We start from the raw sequence: 25,328 nt of genomic DNA, 5'->3' as shown, positions 1-25,328 counted from the left end.
AGTTGGAAGTTGAGATAATATTGTTTTAAGCCTTCAACCTTGTATCAAGCAGTTGTTTACCAACTGTGATAGCCCACTATCAAACCAAACTGCTTCTGGACCAAGGAAGTTCTGCATGGAAGTGATTAGCAGAGCTGACGCTGTCTCTCATCTGATGCAGATGAAGGAGATAGCACTTGCCAGAATGGCTAGTGAAAGTTACTGTAAAACAGCACTGAACATTGGCCAACAGATACCAATATATACGCATATACCTGAAGCAGTAATGTCTGTCAAGTGTAGGAGAAAACCAGGTTGTCTCAATATTCCTCAAGAAGAGCTGCTGGCCAGTAATGGCTTTCATTTAGAAGATGTTTGCAAATCAAGCAGGTGCAACACCACCTGGACACAATCAGTTCCAATAGTTCCTGTAAAACTTCTTTCAGCTGCTCGCAGCTTTGCCAAAATGACTGCATGTCATTGCCATTCTAAGTATTTTTCCATAGTTTATTTCCTAACAAGTCTCAGCCAGAAAGGTTTCCCTGTTCCCAAGAACAAGCTAGGGAAAATAGATATTTTGACCACATTAAAATTTTACGAAAGCTTTTCCATCAAGAAGTTCCTACATCCCCCAAGATCCAAAGCAGAGAGTTTACAGCCCCTGGTGTAACAGGGCTATATCTTTTGCTGTACTAAAACATCACTTCCTAGACTGGTAAAGCTTAAAAAGTTTTGTTTCCCGAGAAAGACTGCATACTTTAGCTGCTATGAACTGGTTATTTCCTAGTCAAGACAGAGCAGGGCCTTCTTCAATGTAAGATTAAATACATAAAGAATGAGAGTCGTATCTTTCACAGGAGCAGGAAAACAGTTAGGACTTCTTCAAGATAGTGAGTACTGGGCTGAAAAGATGAACCATGTACAGTACTTGTACAAAGTAAAGATGTGTGTGTGGACTGCAGGAACAGTCTAAGACAAGAGAACTCCCAATAGCTTCCTTTTCACCACTCAATTAAAGTTCCATACTTTCAATTACCTATCGTTTTATACATAATTTTCAGCTTTAAAGATGGACATTTCCATGACAAAAAAAATATAATCTACAATGTTACAATACAGCCAACTGGCAGACAAAAGACAAGAGTTCGCCTAGGACAGGTGAGCACCTGATCATAATTTCTTGCATAAACTAATAAAGCAGAATATTTTAATACTCCACATACATTACTCTTTAACAACTCTGTGAAGCACATGACAGGAAAGCCCATAGCCCTCCTGAAATTCTTTGCTGCAAAATGACAGAAAAATACAAGCTGAGTGAATTCAGCGGTATAAGCAGTCGTCTATAAATTCAAATGCAATTGTTCAGTATCACTTCAGATCAAATAGACAGGACAAAAAGCACACAGTAGTAATCAGGGTTTTTAGAATCTGCTATTGTGCCTCATATTACACTTCAGAGCAATTCTAAAGCAGGAAGAGAATGTAATCCCAAACTCTAAAACCATAAGAAATCCATTAAAACAAATTATCATCTCTCCTTAATAATTTCTTGCTATGTCCACTTAGGGTTCTAATCTGCTGTGGAAAAGCTCATGTAAAAGATCCTTTATCACCACCTCCACGTACCCAGATATCTCAAAGCAAATCTTGTGGCAAAATGCTGTTTCTGTACTCTAGAGAGCATCAGCTTTAATAATCACATAATGAACGTGTATTAGAAATTAATTCCAGTTGCAACAGAATGCTTTAACTTTACCATCTCCTAACCTCAGCACTTGATCCTTCAGTCTTGAGATTTAAATAAAACCTATTATAACGTGAACATTATCACAAGCTGGTTTAAACTATTTTGGCCCCAGAAATAGTGGCATCCATTTTCCTACCTTGATTCAGACATTTAGTTGGCAGCGGGAGGCTGGCAGACAGGAAGAGCTCGATAAGAAACTACTTTTAATGCAAAACAATAAGAAAGTCTGTAGAGCAGGGAAGGAATGACCCCAGACACAATTAGTTAAGAGGAGATGCAATTATGGTGAAAGTCCATTTCAGGAGACAGCCAGGAAGGAACACATGGCAGGAGACATCGATGTTACAGGAAGACCAAGATGAAGGCCAGAGCAGACTAGGAGAGATTCCACCCTAATGCAAACTGTTTATCAAATAACTGGCTAAATGCTGCTTTGTGCAACAACCCAGAGAAGAGGAGCATTCAAGAGTGAATGTTGCCCAGACAGTGACACTACAATTGCTGCATACGCTTCATGGAATTTTTTTTCCAGACTAGGAACTCGGCACAGATACATAAGAACCCTGCAATTAACTAACTCTGCCTGCAGAAAATATCTTGGAAAGACTCCATGAGTTAGCAGATGCTACAGAGAAGACGTTAATTCTGCTTCTGGTAGCTACTGCTTCATTACCCAAGCCAAGCAAATCGAAGAGATCTAACAAGGCCTGTTGTGAGAAGACAAGGAGTAATGGTTTTAAAGTAAGCAAGGGTAGATATAGACTTGATGTAAGGAAGACATTTTTCACAGTGAGGGTGGTGTAATACTAGAACAGGTTGCCCAGGGAGGCAGTGGAGGGCCCATCCTTGGAAAAATTCAAGGTCAGGTTGGATGGGGCTATGTGCAACCCAATCAAGTTAAAGACGTCTCTGCTTCTGCAGGGGGACTGGACTAGATGACCTGTAAAGGTCCTTTCCAACCCAAGCCATTCTATGATTCTAAGAGGTTAACACAGATGGGAGGCAACACTGCAACAAAACTAGTTTCCAAAATAGTATGCTAGAACTATACCAATTAAATCAATGCAATTGACAGGCATGCGATTGCTACTCTAATCCAGTTTCTCCTCTCATAGCACAGGTAGCTGTTGGAACACAACCATTTCTCGAATTCCAGCTTAACAAATTAAAGCTAGTAGTGTAAATCGTTAACTAGAACTCTCTTTCATATTAGATCTTCAGAATAATTTCAACTTGCATTTCTTCCAAGCTCATAGCATCTTCCACAAAATAAACCCCAGAACAACTCTCGATATTGATCAGCAGGAATAAAAACCTTAAAATAGAAACATGACTGCATGAACACTAGAGCTGAACAACCAGTTGTTGATAGTTTATAGACATTCATGAGAATGTTTCTCAGTACTAATCTACTTCAAGTTACAATGACAAACTCCAAATCCATCAAACAATTAGTTTTTATACTCTCTGAGGATACATAGCAATATCCAAGGAATACTGAGCAAGATGAGTTCAAAATATTTTACTCTGTTAAGTTTTCTGATGATTTTTTAACAGAGCATCCTTCAGTTAAAAAGAAACTCTGGACTTCTTACATGAGAGTTTTTACTTTCCTGCTCTGATTGCTGTTGGGAAAAGGTCCTTTAGGGAGTCCTAAATAAAACAAATACCCACCGGCCTATCCAGTCCTGCTTCTCTGCGCACATAATCAGCCTGCAGCCTGTCCTATTTCCACTGCCATGCAGTTGATGCTGTTTAACAACATCTCACTAAGATTTGCTCTCACGCATCACAGGAACAGTATTTTTAAGCCAATGCTAGATAGAACTAGTGAACCATCAATAAGAAGTGGCACTGGTCCTAGACAATCCGGCCAGGTATATGAAATAAAGATGTTTTAAACCAAAACCATGACCAGCATTTTTTTCCTATGTGTCTAATACCATCCCACCCTAATTATGTACAGAATAGTTTACGTAGATTCTTCAGTATATATATACTTGAGTGTGTATATATACTGCATATAATAATAAAATTGCCCTTCAGCTGCCAGTACTATTTTATTCAGAAATCACATCATCAGGCTAAACTCTGCATATTTCATTACAGTACTACTTAGACTATAAATCTTTCTAATACCTTTTTTTTTCAATTTAACCCTCTTAATTAGAATCCAAATTAAATTAATATCTTCTGTGCTCTCACATTCTCATCTGTATAATCTTTGAGGAGAGCGACAAACAAATATTCATTTCAGCATACTGGATGGCATTCAGTGCACACAGCCTCAATTTTTGGCTCTTTTTATTAAGCTCTCTGTTTCAAGAAAACTGCAGCATAATTTGATACACAAGGTAATAGCAACTTTTGATGGATACAGAAACAGGAAAGTTAGAAAGAGCAAATACTCAAAAGTAGAGGCAGTCAGGAAAGCAGTTTCAAACAAGTTTCAAATTTCTCATTTAACTCACAATTTTAGGCATCAGTGAAGAGACTTTAAGCTTGATAAAAGGTCATCAGTTACAGTGTGGCCACAGCTACTTAATGACACCTTATCAAGATCTCAAAGTTTCTCAGCTTCTGAGCACTTACTCCTTGCCATACAACCAAAAAAGTGAACACCATCGCGTGTCATTTTACTTCTGCTCAACCACAACTACAGCAACTAGTGCAAAAATTTAGGTCATAAAATACATACTGCAACTAAACTACTGCATTTCCATCTGCATCTCAGTTTCCTGTGATTCTTCTATTGGGCTCATATAGAAGCTTTCTGGACAGTAAGTTTTGGTCTGACACTCATGCTCCTAATTTTACTTGCATCTTCCCTTCTGAATACAGCACTCTACATCCTTTCCACCTGGCTTTAAAATTAGGCATAAAACTAGGTTTCTGTAGAGTCTTAAAGGCTAGTAAGGCAACTACTTCTTTTCAAAATTCTTACTACTTTAAACTGGTCACAGGTTTGCTATTAGGCTTTTTCTTTTGATAGATCCCTGAACTGCTCTCACCCACCCAGCCCGAGTACCCACAGACAAAGCCTTAACTTTAAAGCTAAATCAATTCAGAGACAAAGTGAAGCAGAAGCTTAAAAAACAGGGAAAAAAAAAACCAAAACAAAACATAAAACTTTCTGAAGAACTCGGGTTATCTTATTGCAGTGTTTTAGAAGGCACATAAAGATATTCTGCCTGAGTGTCTCCAAATAACACTACACTACACTGTTAAAATTGTAAAGACATTTCAAAATCGAGTTGTTTCTTATTTCTTTTAACCTAGACATCCTTTTCAGATATCTAAATTTATGAGATGGTTAAAATAGATTTTTGAATAGGTTAACTATTAAGTGATTCAGCAGGTTTTAAGATCTCCTATCTAGCAGTAAAAAGCTTTATGCTAAAATACTTCAGTTGGTAACTGTCTCAACTCTTCAAAAGTATAGACTGAAGGCCAAACTACAGATAAGCTAAACAGTGTGATGGAAAAAAAGCTACAAGGTAGCAACAAATCCCTTGCACCAAAAATTCATATTTAATCACGTTCAAGATTCACAAAGGTGCAAGTATTTCACTGCAATTCAAACTCTGTCTGGACTCCTAAAAAAAAGTTTAAAGAATGCAATTGTTCAAAGCTTCCTTTCCTCGCATACAGAAAGCTTAAAATAAGAGGTGTTACTTTTGGAGACCAGTCCCACAACTGCAGACAGCAGCTAGTAACTAAGAAGCTGGCTTATTACCATACCGGCTTAGATACTTCTTTTCACGGAATGACTCAGCTTACTATTTTCAAAGCTTTCCTTAAATATTTGTCCTACATTTTACAATAGCAGTTATCAACTACAGAAAAACACTAGAAAGTCTTAGCCACTCCACAACATCAAGCCTAGGGATTCGCTCGGCGTCCACGTTCGCATCCACTAGCTTAATCCTTTCTGAAAATGAAGACTCAAGATATTCAATGTGGATTTTTCAGAGGTTAGGCGAACGCTTTGTGCAAGTTCCAGAAAACACATCCGTGCTTCTCCACAGCAGAGTTTAGTGCCTGCAAGACACAAGAACTCACACGGAGTTCCCCTATCAAGAACAGCCTGCTCTGTTACAACTGCAGCTCTCCACAAGGCAGCACAGAACAACGCAAGAAAGCAGCTACAGAAGGAAAATCCAGTTTATGGCTGTCTGCTTTAGACAAACGTGTGCGTATCCATAAGGAGTAGAAGCTCTAGTTGAAAAAACGCTTCCCGTCATTGCCTGCACTTCGCTCTCAGAGTCTATATTTGGTATCACAGACTGGTTCGAGAAGAATGAGTGTTTTAGCGGGAGGAGGAGGGGATGCTGTGGAAGCTGCCCTCCTCGGTGCCAGCGACCCCGGCCGCGGGGATCCACTGCCTCCAGACCGCAGGAACAAAGCGCCGCAAAGGGATCGGGAAAAGGGGGAGGAGAAGGCTGCGACCCGCTCTGCAAGGACACGGCGAGCGCAGGCTCTCCGCTCCCCTCCCGCTGCCCGGACCCTGGGATGCCGAGGTGCCCGGGGTACCGGCATGCAGGGATACCCGGGGTGCAGGGATGCTCGGGGTACCGGCGTGCCCGGGAGTGCCCCGGGGTACCGGGATGCCCGGGGTATCGGGATGCCCGGGAGTACCCCGAAGTGCCGGAGGTGCCTCGGGTTACCGGGATGCCGGGGTATCGGGGTGCCCCTCCCTCCCCCCCACCCACCCCCCTTTCCTTGGATTTTTACCTTCATCTTCGAGCTCTAGTTTCTCCAGCATCCCTTCGGAGGCGGCCGGGAGCTGAGAAGGAGCCGCTGCTGCCGCCGCCGCCGCCGCCGCCTGCGGGAGGGAAGAGAGGAGAAGGAGATGAGCATCCAGGCGCGGACTCACCGGCCCCGCGGCGACATCGGCGGCGCTGAGAGCAGCGAGGGAGGCGAGCAAGGAGGACGGCGGTGGCGGCTGCTGCTGCCCCTTCGCGCACGCCCGGCTCGCAGCGCGCTGCCTCTCGCACACGCACCGAGCGGGGAGGAACCGGGACTCGCCCTTCCTCCCCTGCCCGAACGCGGCCGCTCGCCCAGCCCATTAACCCTGCGGCCGCCGGGCTCCGCGCCGCCCTGCCTCCTGCGGCCGCCGCCTCTGCCCTCTCGCCGCTCCGCTGAGCCCGCGGGGAAGCCCGGCCGCCCCACGCGCCCCCCCCCACTCCGTTGGAGGCGTTGGTACGTTCCATTTTGCTGCAGTCAACCAGCGGGAGGGGATGGCAAGTACTACTTCCAAAGGGAGGGGGAGGAGGAGGAGGAAGGAGCGGTTTATTGTCCCCAAGAGCTCTGCCCTCGAACGGCGTTTCGCATCCCGCTCGGCAGGCTCGGCTCTTCGCGTGGTTGCTTTGGACTAGGGCGGTGCAAGAGGGGGTGGAGGAGAGGAAAGCCCTAGGCTCCCCCCCCGAGATGGGGTTGGTACGGTCCCGCGCGTTCACCTGCAAGGCGGCGGCGGGGAAGCCGGCAGTCCCACTGCCCTCGGGGGGCGGGGTAGCCGGGGGGGGGGGGGTTCCCCGCGTGTGAGCGGGCGCTCCCGCACCGAGCCCAGCTGCTGTCCCGGGGGTGCCCGCTCCAGGAGCTCGTTTCCATTTAAAACGCTTCAGAAGTTACAATTCAAGACGAGCCCGAATGTCGGCGTCTCCTATGCAAGCGGCAACGCCTCTGCCCGAGCCGGTGGCTGCCCTCGGAGCAGCCCCTGATGGGCAGGGAAGCGGCTGGGCGCCCTTCTTGCAGCTCAGCCAGGAGTTAGCGCGGACCTCATCCAGGGATTAGCGAGCGAAATGCTAGTTTACCCCATGCAGCATATCAGACAACATCCTCCTCCTTTAAAAATCACTCAAAAGAACCAAAACCCGTCCTTTGAGTGCAAGTTGGAAGGGACCTCAAGCATCATCTGGTCCAACCTTTCGAGAGGATCCATAGTTTAAACGAGATGGTCCAGCGCCCTGTCAAGCTGAGCTTTGAAAGTGTCCCGCGTAGATGAATCCACCCCTTCCCTGTGGCTGCAGGCAGTGGGGACAGTTCTATAGCTGCTCGCATTGCGCTGGGTGTGAGGTGTGCAAGGCTCTGAGCTTGCCCTCAAGCAGCCAAACATCCAACACTGACAGCCCGAACCAATTCCCTGTCACCAGGGACTAAAGGATAGAGTTGTCTCCAACTCAATCAATTCCTTCTCAAGAACGGGTTGATTGCACCCAGCTTCCTACATCTGTATCAGGGCTCGTGATCAAGGCTGCAGCAGAATCATAGAATCACAAGGTTGGAAAAGACCTCTTAGATCATCGCGTCCAACCATTCCTGTCTGCCACTAAACCATGTCCCTGAGCACCTTGTCTACCCGTCTTTTAAATACCTCCAGGGATGGAGGTATTTAAACCACCTTCCTGGGCAGCCTGTTCCAGTGCCTGATGACCCTTTCTGTGATTTTTTTTTTTTTTCCTGAATCAACAGAAATAAGGAAATATTTGAAATAGAGCCATCATTTAGATTTTTGAGCCAGCAGTGTGCCCAGGTGTCACACTGAAGAAGACCAACAGCATGCTGGCTTGTATCAGAAATGGTGAGGCCAGCAGGAACAGGGAAGTGATTAGTGTTCCTATAATTGGCACTGGTGAGGCTGCACCTTGAATCCTGTGTTCAGTTTTGGGCTCCTCAGTACAAGAAGGACATTGAGGGTCTGGAGCGTGTCCAGAGGAGGGCAACAAGGCTGGTGAAGGGTCTGGTGAACAAGTGTCATGAGGAGTGGCTGAGACAACTGTGATTGTTTAGCCTGGAGAAGAGGAGGCTGAGGGAAGACCTTATCGCTCTATAAAACTACCTAAAAGGAGGCTGTAGCAGCGTGGGTGTTGGTCTCTTCTCTCCCAGGTAACAAGTGATAGGTTGAGAGGAAATGGCCTCAAGTTGTGCCAGGGAAGGTTTAGACTGGGTATTAGGAAAACAATCTTTCCTTAAAGAGTGGTGAAGCATTAGGACAGGCTGTACAAGGAAGTGGTGGAGCCATGGTCCAAAGGAGTCACAGGAGCCATTGGAGAACATTTCAAATCTATTGGTCCCTAAGGAGAGGCTCAAGCTTCAAAAAGTTCAGCAAGTCCTTCAAGGAGGGAAGGTTGAATAGATCTAGGATAGCACAGTAACGTGCATGTAACATAGGAAAGTAAGAAAGTTAATTAGAATTAAAGCTATGATGGGAGGAGAGAGACAAAAATCATGGGAAAACAGAAAGCTTGGCTGTTTGTCATTTCTCAAGTCCAGAGAAGTTTCAAGCAAGGAAGCTAACTGCTGGTGACAGCTTCTTTACCCCAGCTGCCTCTTTCTACGGACACTATAAAGGATAGACTAGTTAACATTATCCAGTTCTTCACTACTGTAAAGATCCTTTGGAAAGAAAGTCCTTGAATATTTAATTCCTAGTTGTATTTTCAAAAGACTTCTAGTATTTCAATAAATTCTCTTAACTGAACTTAGCAGTTCATATTCATTTATAATATTTTCAGTCTACTAATTAAAATGCTTTGGAAGCTTTTAATTATCTCTGGGAGCTATCTTTAAAAGCTCCAAATAATTTATCTTCCTTATCATGTACCTTGATATTGATAAGAGATTTTAACCTCTTTTGCTAACCAAAAGAAAAAAAGAATAAGATGAATTATGTGATCAGAAATAGCTGTCCTAATTTTGTTTCTTTTTTCAAAACAAGTATTTACTCCCTATAATTATCAGGTAAGCACCAGCTATGAGGAAATACACCTCCAAGGTTGTTTCTAGGTGGAAGTGACACTGAATCTTTGAAGGTGTGCATTGCATTTCACCTGCTACAAAACACGGATATGTTTATAAGAAGACAGTTAAGCCTATTTCATGCAATGAGCTACACTGCACTGCAAACCTCAGGGTTTGCTGCAAAATCAGGGTTTTACAGTGCCAGAATCAACATCCAGACCAAGAGCACTATGAGACGCTCAAGATAATTTAAAGGCTATAATATAATGCATAGCAGAGATTTGTAATGGAAACATTATACTGTGTTGTAAAATCCTTATTGCTCAAATAGTCCAAAGGAAATTGAGACATAAAGGCTGAAACTCCATCCCTCACTCTGCCTGCAGTCTCACAATTTGTTCAAAACCAATTCTGGAACAAGTTGCTGATCATGGTGTTCCATTTTGCTCCTCGCTTTGCACTCTGGCTCCCTTTGGCTTGCAGGCAACACTGTGAGTCAGAACAGGAAACTGATGCAGCTGAAAACCAAACGGACCAAAAGAGAAGATTGGGTTTTATCCAGATGAGTTCCTGATCCAACTCACTGTGCAGTCGTACCATAGCAGTGGCACAAGGAGTGCCAAGGGCAAGAGTGACAGTGGGACCACACCTTCTGGAAACAACCCACTCTTAAATCAGCTTGAATCAATGATGAAAACACAGTCTTCTTCGTTGTGAACTACTACAGCATTATTCAAATTAGCAGATAGAGTTGTTGTGTTTTAAACACTCTCAGGTGTTACTGCTCTCTACAAACTCTGCCTGCCATTTTACAAAGGGATTACCAGTTAAAGATAGGGAAAGGACCTGTAATTTCCACTAGGTTGATATTGTATATTGTAAGAGTCTAATATCTGTTTATTGTATTTGTTCTATTGCCACAAGGGGTTTCTGTTAACTATGACCTAGAGATCTGTCTAAGATGATGGTTTAAATGTGTGCTGTCAGAGTGTGCCAGGTAACCCATTTTGACTGCTCAAGATACCCAATGCGATAAGACAGTATATACTTTGTATACTAAATACTGTTAAGCAAAATAAATGTTATATATAACAATTTAGAAGATAAAATAAATGCAAAACCATAACTGCCTGCATGCATTTCTTCTTTGCCAGGTTTTAATTCAGTTTTTACTCACATAATTACGCAAAAAACATGGACCTATGACTTACCCTAACACAGAAGCTGAATACAGCAGTGCCAGCAGTCTTTGTGGAGACAAAGTAAAACAACTCAAGGGTGATACAACAGCAAAAGTCATAAAAAGGTGGATGTAAACAAAAGAGCATTTAGTACTTCTTGGAAGGCTGGAACGTAAATTTTAATAGGTGACTGCTTACTTTATCTCTGCCTGTTTTCTTTGGCTTTCTAGGGTAAAGGGAGTTACTAATCCTCTGCAGAAGTAAAATCAGTCCTGTAAATGGTATATGTGCTTACAATGAATATGATAAAATGTATCTGATAATCTAGGAGTCCTTTTAGTTCTGTGTCCAATTGAAGGAATCTCATTATTTTCATAAGAACATGCTAAGCGTTTAAATTGTAGGGATCTCTCAGGGATGTGAACAGCAATGAACTTCAACAGAAGATTATTTTTCATGTAGTTTCCTGCCAACCTGCCTCTCTGAATTAGCAGGAATTGCATCCATTGGGATAGGAACCTATCAGTGACATTTAGCAGACCAGCTATATCAAAATACTTAGGTAGCTTTTCCTGTTGAATGAGTTACCCTATGCTGCTGCTTCTGGAGAAACAAACGTTTCTAGGACAACATTTACATGGCCTGTTTTTGGCGACTCCTTAGGATAAAAGCATGCTGAGCTGCAGTCACTGTGCTGACGAGATCTGTGTGTCTTCCTTTGGTCAGGTTCATCCTACTTAGCATAGCTCGCTGTAAGGGAAAGGGAGGAGGGAGCCAAGGATCTATAAACTAGTCAATCTAATTTCGACTCCAAGATGGATGAGAGAACAAATACACCTATTTTAAGTACTTAGAGGAGAGAAAGATCATAAGTAACATCCAACGTGTATAAACAATGCCAAGCCAGTCTCAGTCACTTTAATAATAGGGTAGAAGTCTTGTGGTAAGCAGAAGCAGCTTGAGTTAACAGGACTTTTGACACTATCTTGCATGATGCTCACGTAAGCAAGCCAGATACTCTAGGAGAATCAACTGCTAAAGGTCACAATAATATTCACAGGGAAGGCTGTAAGATTTCTTTGTGCAACGGGAGGTGTTTGAGGGAGTTCCACAGGGGCCTGTGTCCTATCTAATATCATGCAGTGTTTTCAATGATGACTTAAAGGCATAATGAAAACCCTGATCCCATTTTCAAATAACACAGTGCTAAAAGATGCTGCTCTTTTTGGGGTAGCCTTAGAACTGAAAATAATCTTGAGAATCGCTGCAGTGCTTTGAAAAATAGGATGCACTTTGATATGTGTAAGTAGAGCTCATCACACAATAATCAAATGCAAAAATAAAATGGGAAAAGATTGCCTTGCGGCAATCATACAAGGACAAGACCTGAAAATGAAAATAAATATCAAACAACAATATCAAATTATTGGGGGAAAAAAGAAATCACAATATCTATAAATGTGTTACAGGTAAGACAGAGAATCTGTTCTACATATTCCCTGGTTAGATGCCAGCTGGGATCCTGCATTCTGATTTCGGCATTGAACTTGAGAATGAACCAAGAGAGTCTGATGCAAAGCAACAAAATGAACAAAAAAGGAGTTCAGAAAACATGACCTGTAAAGAAAGACCTGAAAACTTCCCAGTTTCTTAGTCTAGGAAAAAAGAAAGAGAGGACTGAAGGAAAATAAAATAACAGTCTCCAAAAGCAATGTGGTTTTGCAAGAAGGAAAAGGATAAACTATCTTCTGGGTCCACTGGTTATGGGATAAGAAGTTATCTACTTAGCCTTTAGCAAGGAAGTCTCAGGTTGGACTTTGGGAGAACTTTCTGAATGTAACAATGGTGACGCACTAGCACTCTTTGCTGAAAAAAACTGTAAAATCTGTCACCGGCGCTTTTTAGCAACAGTTTAAAACCACGTGTGCTGGGAATTATTTACATATAGCTGATTGTGCAGTGAGAGAAAATGAATTTTTGATGTCCTTTCTAGACCTTTGTTAATATTTTTTCCAATCTTTAGAAAAATATATTTAGTCTTAGTATGATAATTCAATGAAAAATCTTTATATGTGTGCTTTATACAAAAGCCAGTTTACTATCAATCTAATACAAGTGTAAATTTGCTTTGCCCTCCCCTCAACAACAAGTAGCCTTAATTCTAAATTAGAAAAATTCTAAAGCAAATATTGTTTGAGTAGTAATAAAGAGTACGTATTAGTCTTTGAGGACTGGGTAGGAATAGAAAAGAACCGATAAAAAGAAATGCTGCAGGAAATCACAAGTCTGCGTGGAACAGATTTATTCAGTCATTGCAACAAAAAACGTTACCTGCCCTTTATTTAGTAACAGGCATCTCCAGGTGAATTCAAAGCTCATCACTCAACAATAAAACTGAATGCCCTTCGGAGGACTTCAGAAGGGAAAAAAAACCCCCAACCTACTTACCTTATAAAACCTAATGGATTGAAGAGCGACAAGAAAGAATTCCCATCTAAATGCTAATCAAGGCAACCCCATTTTGAATGCAAGAGTAAACTAGGTAATTTTCCCACCATTTGCTTGTGCTCCTTACTACAATTAAGTTCTATACAACTCGAGCAGTTAACGGCTCTTCTCCTGATGAGCTGTCAATGAACAACTTAAGAGTTTTTCCAAATGTTTGTCTTAGACGTGCTTACGCTGTTGCAATCTGTTTGTGCAAAAATTAATTTAAAACACTTACTGCTTATTTTTGGTTGAATCCAGTATGGTTCATGAAGTGGAAAAAGACAGAAGTTATCAGAAAATAAAAAGGTTTCATCTGCTGGTTAATTGATGCATAAATTAAACTCCTACTTGTTTTCTGCTAGAGTGGGATAACTGATGCTGGTGTTTTACAACACCTGAGAACACAGGAAGCAGTGAGACTTGCCTTAGGATCCCACCTCGGACCCCTGCTATGTTTAAGGATGCTAACTGCAAGGTGAGGAGAAGGCTGCCTGGGTGGTAGCTCATGAGTCTGTAACGTGGTTGGAGAACACAGAATCATAAAATCGTTTGGGTTGGAAGGGACCTTAAAGACCACCCAGTTCCTATTCCCCTGCCATGGGCAGGGACATCCCACTAGATCAGGCTGCCCAAGGCCCCATCCAACCTGGCCTTGAACACCTCCAGGGATGGGGCAGCCACAACCTTCCTGGGCAACCTGTGCCAGTGTCTCACCACTCTCATGGTGAAGAAATTCTTCCTTATATCAAGCCTAAATCTGCCTCTCTCCAGTTTATAACCATTCCCCCTCGACCTATCACTACAAGCCCTTATAAACAGCCCCTCTCCAGCTTTCCTGTAGCCCCTTCAGGTACTGGAAGATCACTATAAGATCTTTTCAGAGCCTTCTCTTCTCCAAGCTTAACAACTCCAACTCTCTCAGCCTGTCCTTGTATCGGAGGTGCTCCAACCCTCTGATCATCTTTGTAGCCCTCCTCTGGACCTGTTCCAACAGCTCCATATCCTTCTTATGTTGAGGATTCCAGAACTGGACACAATACTCTAGATGAGGTCTCACAAGAGAGGAATAGAGGGACAGAATCACCTCCCTCAACCTGCTGGCCGTGATTCTTTTGATGCAGCCCAGGATACGGTTGGCCTTCTGGGCTGCAAGTGCACATTGCCAGATCATGTCAAGCTTCTTATCGACCAGCACCCCCAAGTCCTTCTCTGCAGGGCTGCTCTCAATCACATCATACCCCATCATGTACTGAAACAGGACCTTGCACTTGGCCCTGTTGAACCTCATAAGGTTCTCACAGGTCCACTTCTCCAGCCTGTCCAGGTCCTTCTGGATGACATCCCGTCCTTAATGACATGGTCAGTCCCTGTGAAGAGTTCTGGGCCCAGTTCCAATACAGGGTCCTCCTTACCTTGAAAAGCTCAGAGTGAAAAGAGCAGCTGGGCAGGAATTGTAGTTTTCACCACTTGCTGTAAGGAACCTCTGTTCCAGCACCAAATAAATTAGTATGGAAGGGGATGCCTCATACAAAATACTGGATTTGAGATTTTCTTCCTGTATCTGGAAGGAATGCAATAAAATTTGTTCTAATCTTAAAAGGATTTTGAAGTAGTGGATGCTATAACCACGTCTGTGTCTAGCAGGTATAAAGGAAGGTGGTGACACCTCAGACACTACAATTTGTTTAGCACACAGTAACCAAATCCCATAACAAAACCTTGCACAGGAAATGCAGTCCGTATCAGCATTGTATGTTCTCTTCTGAATCCTTACTGGTGTCAGTTTGGTTCTCTGTCCCTAATCTGCAAGGCCCTCAATGAACTGGAACAGGTTGCCCAGGGAAGCTGTGGCTGCCCCATCCCTGGAGGTGTTAAGGCCAGGCTGGATGGTGCCTTGGGCAGCCTGAGCTAGTGGGAGGTGTCCCTGCCCATGGCAGGGGGTTGGAACTGGATGATCTTTAAGGTCCCTTCCAACCCAAACTATTCTATGATTCCATGAATTAGAGGTGCAACTATCCTGCAGCAGGTATGAAAGTGATGGAGAAAGTGTATCTACTCTGTATGTATTTCTAATACTGCACAGCGAGGTTGAAAATGGCTCTAAGGATTTCATTTTAAAACAGCTCAAACGGAGTTTGCCATGGGATAAGAACTCTGCCCTGAAAGGATTTTTTTCTTCATCCCAGTATCATCAGAATACAAATTGCCCAGTGGTCCTAAGGCGTAATCTTTTGACATGGAATACAGATCAACTATATATTGCTTTTACATTTTGTAACTGTAACAACCCTCCCATTGCAGGTATCCTCCCACATAACAGTAGCTATAACATTAATTACTTTACAGAGTTAATTATTAGTAATAAGCAGTCACAGTTAGGGATCTTCAGTAGGTTAAATGGATGATATAAATGGAGCAATAATCAAATTTAGCCAGATCCTAAAAAAAAACAACCAGAATACAGGAGTGTATTCAACACTAGGAAAGATAATAAAATGGACACCTTGCATTTCTAGTAAAGTTTCATTGCAGCTACAGTACTGAGTGTTGAAATCTGTTTACCCTGAAGACAGGTGAACTGGATGTGCAGAGTGATCTCACATTTTTAGTGCAGGGCCCTTTCTAAATATTTCTGTATGGAAATTAACTTGCAGTTTAATCCCAGTGAGTTGTGTCACTGACTCAATTGAGACACAGGATAGATTTACAAAGCCTCCTCTGATCCAACACCAGAAACTAAAAACCTATCAGATACAGGAGAACCATCTGGCAGTACCTCCCTTTGAGAACAAAAAATGGTACCAGTGACAGAAAAGTTAAGCACTTTTAGAAAATACACTTTAAAGGAAATAAAAGACTAAGGAATAGACTAGATCTTCAGCTAAATTTTTACAGAGAAGCCAACGCAGAAGTGGAGAAGAGGCAGGATTTGTTTATACAACCTCTAATCTCTGGTTGTGTATCTGATCCTGTATCACTGCAACACTGATAAGGCAGAGTTTTGAGTCAAGAATATCAGCAGCATTCTCTCTCCATAAGCCTTTGTGGCCAATAATCATTTACTCATGTAGAATATAGTTGGAATCTGAATCAGTTTTATCAGTGTGACATGTTATTAATCAAATGGCCCAACAATTTAAATTCTGTCCTTCTGGACACAAAGTTCAATTGTAAGGAACTGACCTAAGTTTGTTAAGACTACTGATGTTACAAGTGTGCTACCTGATTCTACACGCACAGGGATCCCACTTACTGTTTCAGTCTATTCCAGAGTTTTTAAGTGTTCTTGTCTTAAATGTTTGTTATTGGATATGCTCAAAAATATGTTTTCACACATATGCTTGAGTGCTCCTTAGTCTCTTTGAAGGAGGACCTACCTCTTATCACTCTTGAGGGGCAAGAGGAAATTATCACTGGAGAAAGCTGCAGTAATCAGGCAATAAGCATGATTACAGTAGATATTTTGTTGTGACAAACATACATTTAAAAAACCCCAAACAACCAAATAACAGAATAAGATAATACTAATGTCAAAAAATAGGTAAGCATCCACTAATTTAAAGTGAATGGAAAAGAAGAGTAAGCGTGGGCCCACATTGATGTGAGTCTTCATTCACTGGCATTGAATATAGGATTATTTGTGTTAGTTAAAATTTAGCACTTACTGAAGCACTTTAGTGGGGTTGAGGCCAGAGTACTGATGAGTAATCTGCAGAACAAGGGCCACTGAGAATAACAAATTGAAAAAAAAACCTCAGAGCCAAATCTGATTTAAATAAACACATTTACCATACATCACTTCACATTCTTCATCTTTGCATTGTGTCTCAAAGCCTTGGTCATAGATAGTGACTTTACTGTGCAAACACTTATTACATCAGCTTTCAGTGATCATATTGTCTAAACTTAAAATGAAAGAACTTTTCCCTAAGAAAGCCTTAAGTTAATTGATAGCACACTTCAGGGTTGAGTAAACTCTTAAAAATTCTAGTAACCTATTAGTAGCCTACCATTAAATTGTAATTTTCATGATCACCACCAGTTTTGAAAGGCTGGAAGCAGATCTCTTGAGCCTAGATGTTAGCAGGATGATGCAGGTCAGAGTTACAAGAGTGGTTTACTAAAAAATAGAGACAACCTTCAGCCCAGAGCTGAATCACCCACAATACCCACAAAATTTCTTTAAGAAATTTACAGACCTGGACTGAACAAATGATTCACCCTGTGGCATGAGGTAACTGCAGGCTAAACATGGAGCAAATGAGCTGTGCTACAGATGGCCAGTTTCTGCAGAGCTTATCATGACTAAGGATCTCAGTACTCAACAGGACTCTAGAAGGAGCATTTGAAAGATATCTCAAAGAGGCAGGTAAAGATAATGTATCTTTCATTGCAGTTCTAGGTAGATATTAAGCACCTAAGAAGGACTTCCTGGTAGCACTCAGGATCTGTGGGTTTGCATTAGATTTCAAGCCCACCCCACTGGTGATAAATTGAAGGTGTGACTGCCCTCAGTGGCCCCACTAAAGCTTGTGAAGTCTGTTATCTCAGAGTAGCTACTATTATGTGTAGATAAACCAATATATTAATAAACTTCCTTCAACACAGAGCCTGTGGTTGACATGTAATCTCCAATTAAATTTTTCTTTTACAAAAAGTTGGTTTTCAGATGGCACTGAAACTGTGTAGCTTGAGGATCATAACTTCCTGAATTACTTCCAGATCTACTGTTAATCATTCCAGGCCTAATTTCTGTGCACTGCTTATTTTTTGTTGTTACGCACCAAAGAAATCTGCAATGACAGCAACATGCAATGGATGTCTTCCTTCTGTCATGCTTGCTTTCCCTTTTGACAGCCTCTTAACTATATCCTATCATTTCAGGTACACTACAGGTGAAACCAGATCATCCTCTGTACTGTTTCTGTGGTTTGACACCATCTGGAAGAGCTGAAGCAAGGACCATGCTAAGCAAGAAGCCTATCAAGTGTCTGAGATAAATGTTTTATGACTACAAACAATATCATAAAGAGACATGGAAATACTGGTAAGGCTTTCCCTGTATTCCAGGAACCAGAACTGAAAACAAGTCATAATAGTTCCACGCTAAGGACCAGGGATACAACTCCAGCAAGTCTGCCACCATGCTCATGTTACTGCAGAGCTTGTGGAGATGTGGATACAAAAGTGCATTCATCGGCAGCGGATGCTTACCTAGTGGATATGGCGAACACTGGGTTCACAAGCATATAAGCTTAGATGTAAATTCAGTCTATACCTGAATGTCTGCAAAGAGCTGAAATAATTTCTTGACATGCTTCTCTGGGTCTTCTTGTTGTAGCTTATCACAGACTCTCAAAATATGAAAATAAAGCATTGCATTCAATATTCAATAGCCTATTTGAGGAGACTTCCGTATTAGCATAGAGTGGTATCTCCCAGTTAACAGCGGTATGAAAACATACTGTTTAAATTATCATTACAAGGTAAAGTAATAGTACTGAGTCAGAAGAGAATCTAGCCTTTCTGAGGTATATAGAAAAATAAGCACTGATTTCAGTAGAGTTGATATTAAATTCTATTTACTGTACATTAAATTGTGTATAAGACCTGTGGAGATGCCTCTTTGCTTCTGAAGCACACCTAAGTAGCAGACTGGAAATTCATTGTCAGTTTAACTTCAATGAAAAAAACAAAAGCAGTTGAATAGTAAGTTAGTTAAGTCACGCAGTCAGTAGTTTGAGATTAAAGTCCTTGCTTCTGCCCAGCAGATTATATATCAAAGTTAATAATCTTTTGAGACAAGCAGCGTCATCTTCTGAGATGAAGAGTTCTCAGAGCTTTGGACCTTTGCATCAGGACACTACTTGCTTCCTGTGCTGTCTGCCAGAGAGGGAGCCACTGAAAGTGCTCATGGAGGTGTAATGGCAGTGCACAAGGAAGCTACTGCTGGCTGAGCAATCCCAAGAGAACTCTCTAACCTTGGCCATTTGGGTTAAGCACTGGAGTTTCAGCAGGGTTGTTCTAGAGAGATGCCCAAGCGAGGCCTTGGGTAGGACACTATGGAACATTCCTGCAAGAAGGGGAGCTGATTTGGCTTTGACGTTTCAGGGGTTGTTATATTGGTTGTAATATTAATTTTTAGTTTGTTTTGATGATATATGAAGCCCTTGGGAAAGGCACCCCAATTTCAGAATATATGCCTGGTTATGGATCCCCAGAAAATCAGTAAGTATTTATTGAAGGTCCTTAATAGGCTTAGGTAGACATTACATTGATTCATGGTTTTAAGGAATTTCATGGCTATTGTGGTAAAACCAAGTAGAAACGAGTAACTGTACATTACAGTGCACAACATCAAGGTTTAGGCAGGTGTGTATAAATACTAATCCTTATATAATGCACAGGATAGAATGTCCTATGATAATTCTTTGAAAATCATCAGTTGTTGCGACTGCCTGAACTGTTTTAAAGGAAGCTGTAAACTAAACATGGAACTCAGAAGAGCAGCCTACTTTACAATGATCTTTTGTGTAAATCTTGTCTGAAAACACACTTGCTTCCTATAGACAATTCCAGTCTATAGTGGGAAAGCCTGTTGCTACAGACTTTAAATACAACACATGCTATCTACGGTTAACTTATCTTAAGCTACTTGCAGCTCCTGTTCTAAAAATATCTGAGTTCTGTAGAACTATTTTATGTGTTTATCATCAAAATATCTCTTTGGCTTAGAGAAGTGTTACCCCATTATTTTTATAAATGGGAAGATGACAGACCAAGCGACTTAGAGTCACACAAGCAATCTCTGATAGGGCAGAGGGTTGCAGCCCACTCTCTGATCTCTAAAGCATGGCTTAGCTACTGGCACTATATTTTTACTTTTTTCTAAATTCTTGTTTTCCTTAAAAACTCTTAAACTGAAGATTCCTTCACTCAAACAGCAACAGCCAAATGCTTGAGGCCTTGAGGAAAAGGAGGAAAGTTGAGGAAGGCATTTTTTTTTTCTGCAAAATATAACCTCTGTACCTGTAAAACCTTGGATAACAGAAGAAACTACTTTGGGATCAGTTTGTATTATACCCTTTTGTAGCAAAGTGGTGCTCAGTACCATCATGCTGTCTCTTTCTGAAGACACATTCCAGGAAACAAAGCCTTTTGCACTCTCTGTGGAACTATTCCTCACAGTGCTCCCTAAGAAATGAGCTTTGGCTGCATCCTGTCCCTGTGTCTAACAGGTCTGTTGGGATGTACTCTTGTGCAGTCATTATCAGCCTGCTTAAGGGAGAGGGGCTGGAGAGGAATCTGTCATCTTTTATCAGCCATTTCTTCATCAATAACTGTTTCCATTTATGTATGGAGCTGGATCCTGAGCTAGTACACACAACCAGTGTTTCCAAGTAAATACAATCCCAACACTCAAAGCTTGAAAGGCCAAACAGACAACAGCAGGCAGATAGCAATCTTGCAGCTGCTGCTCCCCCTGCCACTCAGTCATCAGCTATTTTCCACTATCCAGGAGCTCTTTTATCTGATTCCCAAGCTCTTTGCCTCACGTATTTTTTTTCTGAACCACCAACATTTTCTCCAGTTCTTCTTTCCATTATCTGTCCATCAGCTTCCTTTCTCATCTTCAGTAATCAAGATAGTAATTTGTAAGTGTTTTAGCAGACAATAAAAATTGTACAAAGACCCTAACCCAGCAAAGTGCCTACACACGCAAAGCTTTAAGTGCTCTAGTACTGTTGACTCCAATAGGACTACCAACACACTTAAAATTAACCACACATTTAAGTGCTTTCCTGGGTCAAGGCCATCATCACATTGACGCTAAACAAAACAAAACAGCACCTGAGATTCAGCAACATAAATACATAGCAACCTCAACCAAACTAAGTGCTGTGACCTTCAAGTTACCTTTATTCAGTGCCTTCTGTCATCGGTAGCTATTCTGCAAGCATAGAGTGGAAGTAGTGCTTAGGAACAATCCCGTTTAGGCCAATGCTTTCTTACTGTTTTAGAATTCGCCTGGCCTGTTTTGCTAGATCAGGCTCTTGGACAATAAGGTCCTCAGGACAAGAATCATGTTTATTTTTCTGCTTGAATCGTATGTGCTCATGTACCACAAAATAGTCATTAGCAACCTTCTGTCCTGAGGTACGAGGAAGAAGGTTTTAAACTAAGGGATGGTAGATCTAGGCTGGATATAAAGAAGGCATTTTTCACAAAAAGGTTGGTGAAACACTGGCACAGGTTACCCAGAGAGGTGGTAGATGCCCCATCCCTGGAAACTTTTAAGGTCAGGTTGGACAAGGCTCTGAACAACCTGATCCAGTTGGAGATGTCCCTGCTTCTGCAGGGGTGTTGGACCAGATGGCCTGTAAAAGTCCCTTCCAACCCAAATCATTCTATGATTCTATTCTATGGTTCTAAGACTTTCCACATGCCACAGATGCCCTGGCTTGTGCAATTGTAAATGAAAAAGCATGGTAAATAAAAATTACAAAAGCCTAAGGTATCAGCCCTGGCAATTTACTGTAACCCTAAACATGCAAAAAAGGTTACACTAAAACCTCCCCTCTTGAATTCTGCCCTGTCCCCTTCTTCTGCTGGTCTTCTGCCTCCATTGCCTTTTCTCTTTTATTCTCTGTTGATCACCAGTTTACGCAGCAGCTTATAAGCCTCATATGGTAAGAGCCTTGTCCTTTGTTAATCATAAAATAAGATTATGCGTACCTTGGGCACTGTACAAATCATTATTGTCTTCCTACAAATGTCTTCCACATGGCCCCACCCTCAGTATCAGCTGAGAATGCTGTTGTGAACAAGCTCAAAGAATAAATATTTTGCATTCATTTCACCAGCACAATGGAAACATTTTTCCAAGCTACTGCCAAGATGGTATCTAGTCCTCTTCTGAGTCAGCAGCCCATGCAGCTGACTTTCAAATGGCCAAACTTGCTTGATTGTAATCTTAAAAGAAAAAAACACAGGCACAAGCTGTATTTTTAGAGCTGCATTGCTCTCCTCATGCATAAACAGGTAGGGGGAAAGAAACCATACTGAAGCGAGTATTGTTTGTGATGTCCCCCTTATTTCTCCCAACTTCAACAGTTAATTTCATCCAGTCAGAGAAAGGGACTGAGGAATATCAAGAGTATGTGAGAAAGGAATATCACTGTTTCTAGTCCGTGTCCTTTCGGTATCAACTAGGTTTTTACATTCTCTGAAGCTCTTTTAGCCATTAAGGATAGTGCATCTAAAAATACAAGATAGACAAAACTGGGCTAAGGGAGATGAAGGTGGCAAGGAATTGTTAGAGTTCCCTTCCATAAGCATTTTTTCCTTATTCTTAGCTGTGTTTTCCCTCTAGTCTGGTATATAAGCAGACGTGGTACAACAGAACATGTTCAAAACTGAGCCTCTCTCCTCCATCCACATGGAAAGACTTTGGTCTATAACCCCCACTGCTTTGTAAATAAATAGCCTAGATGGTAAAGAATGTTTGTGTTCCAAAATTCTAGATATAGCTGGTAAGAAACTGTCGGTGATCCTATATTAAGCTGCAGCTTTACATTAAATCAGAGAGTATCTATTTAGCGTTTGACAGCTAACAGAACTTACTCTTAACAAGAAGCTCCAATCTTCTACAAAATAACAGTATTCTTATTAAATTAACGAGTCTAAAATTCAGAAATGTACTGTGCCATGAGAAGTCAGTTCAATGGGTAAAACCAGGCTGTCAGTCTTAAAGCACCCTCTTATGTCATGTTACTTATTCACAAGATACCTATTTATATAGACACGAGGCCAGATCCTGAGCTTTAGCCTTTTTATACCATACATAGTGCAGGACTTAGGGTGATAAAAGCTTTAAGCCACTAACTCTGTCTTCAAGATGCTGGGGTCATGATTTTGGTACCTATGTGTGCCTTAAAAAAGACTCATAGGTGCTCTGGTTTTAATTGCCTTAGCTACTTATAGCCTTATGAAAGCTGTCAAAGCAGCTGGGAATTGATTGGACTCAGCATTCTGGCTATTCATCCTTTCCACCTAGCCTTTCCCTTTCTGATCTAGGACTAGGAGGAACAGGAATTGTAGGACTTCATGCCATTAATATAAATTCTCCACTGAGTGAATCCATAGATAGTTGATCAAATTATCTCTGTGGCTGCAGAAAAAAGCCACAAGCTGACACAGGCACACATTTCCTTAGGGCAGAAAAGAATTATCTTTATGCAGTACAATTTCTCTGCATCCTAAGATTGATTGCCATGAATCTGAACACTGCAACCAGAATACAAATACATCAGAAAACCAGTGTTCCAGGAGGTTGTAACAGAACGTTTTTACTTCTAAACCAAATAAGTAGCTTTAAATAAAGACAAATTAATTGAAAGTGGCTAGAAAGAGGTTTGTTGCATATTTTAAATACTAAGAGGGGAGAAAAATACTAAATGTGATAAAAAAAGATAAGACTAATTGGGAGAAGGTGAAGTGAGAGAACAGAATATTAATAAAACAAGAGCTGTAATTAAGAAGTAGCGTGGTATTGCTGAAGCTTTCTATTTTTGTAATGTTTAGTTCCAAGTGAGTTTACTGGTCCATTTATCCTTTATGTCCCACTGAATCTCACTATGGTCTTTCCTTCAAGTGGGTTCAAGACATTTTTACATTAATACGGTATCGTTATGTAGTTCATCAAAAAGCTATTAATTTACTAAGACTGTAACTAAGTAGTTACATGCCAACTGTTGGACAAATATATACCGTTTTTAAGTTAAACACACTGTCACATGGACAGCAACAGTTCCAGCAGGAGAAATATTTAAACAATGATGGCTTGTACCAGTGTATAGGATTTGAAAAAGAAGAGAATCATCTCCCAGAAAGTGTGCTAGCATTAAGACTGAAGACCAGCCTGGACACAACAGCACTGCAAGAGCTTTCTTCACTAGTAAATGACAGTCTTTCTGGCTCTAATTGCTGTGATCAGTTTTCTGTGGTGTAAATCGAAGCTGAATCACTGTAATGTCTTGGCACTCTAATAGATTGCCTTAAGCCACATGAATGCTGAACTAGGGACTTCTTGTACATTTTCAGACTGGATTCCTTTCTTCCCAGCCTCTGCTGGCTTTTTATTTTAAAGACAACGTCAGACTGAAAGAACACTTTTCTGTTCTCTTCATCAGATTTAAATCTCTTTAATTAGTCAGCTAGATTATGGAGCTCTGATAGGCAGCATGGCTTTTTGGAGAGAGCCAAACTGAAGGATCTGCTGTACATATCCTGGTTCCCAGGCTCCTTGCCAGCAGCAGGGTGTGATGTAACAGCCTTTCACGCTGAACAAGTTAACAGCCCTGTTTTTGAGTTTACTACATGTTGGCTAAGAAACAGCATGAATAGCCTTGCAGGGAAGTGCTACTGTTTAACAAGCAGGTAGCTGCAGAAACAACCTTATTTCCCTCTCTGTGTCTAGGACTGGAAGGGAGTCCTCGCTGTGCATTACATCTCTCCTTTTCCATAGGCTGGAGCAGAAAAGACTGTATAAAATGGATACAAACTGGACTCTTATCAGCCTTTCCTGTGTGATGTATCTGCAGTTTTAACAGGACTGTCTCACACAAGCTTAGAGCAGGTCTCAAACTACCTTCTGGCTAAAATGCCTTCCTTTTAAGAACTTTCTGGGAAATTACTTGGCTCAGAAGTTATTTGGAGCACAGTGGTTAACTACACAATCATATGGAAAGGGCTGTTTGTAAGCATGTTCTGCCTTTACCACTTCTGAGCAGAGGAGGCCCCTGTTTTTCACCAAAAGTGAACTCAAAGGCAACTCCTCAGTTTGGAGTTAGCATCTTCTTTCTCTGCCCTGGACTTCTCTCAGGCTGGGAAAGGGGAAACCCATAAAGGCCAGGAAATGCTGTACCACAAAATGCTTGTGTTTGTAGGAAGCAGGGAATACTGCTATTTTTACATTGTCTTATGCATCAGTGGAAGAAGAAAGGATGAAAAAAAAAAGGATACAACCATATTAAGCTCAACATACTACATTCCACGTTAAAATACGGGCAAAGGGGAAACAGAGCAAACATGTTCATTATTGATTTTGCAACCTCTCTACATTCCTTTTGTGGTAAGTAATGTCACATTAGAGAAGAGTTATCATTTACCACTTACTGCCTGAAGGT

The 25,328-nt window shown here is 41.5% G+C and overlaps 1 protein-coding gene across 6 annotated transcripts in view; it reads right to left on the bottom strand.

The window, feature by feature from the left end:
- Positions 1 to 25,328, bottom strand: part of PRKAG2 (protein kinase AMP-activated non-catalytic subunit gamma 2) — a 235,475-nt gene that overhangs the window by 46,946 nt on the left and 163,201 nt on the right. For 5 of the 6 annotated variants that reach the window (XM_054057436.1, XM_054057438.1, XM_054057437.1 and 2 more), the window contains one exon: positions 6,464 to 6,554. In XM_054057436.1, coding sequence (XP_053913411.1) covers positions 6,464 to 6,554 — 91 coding nt within the window. Of the gene's footprint in view, positions 1 to 6,463; positions 6,555 to 6,732; positions 6,846 to 25,328 lie in introns of those variants that run through there. The other variant, XM_054057440.1, reaches the window with a different exon arrangement.

This window comes from Cuculus canorus, chromosome 2 (genome assembly GCF_017976375.1).
Source record: "Cuculus canorus isolate bCucCan1 chromosome 2, bCucCan1.pri, whole genome shotgun sequence".
Taxonomy (NCBI): Eukaryota; Metazoa; Chordata; class Aves; order Cuculiformes; family Cuculidae; genus Cuculus; species Cuculus canorus.
The sequence above is the reverse complement of the archived record's forward strand: the minus strand, read 5'-3'. Positions and strand labels throughout refer to the sequence as shown.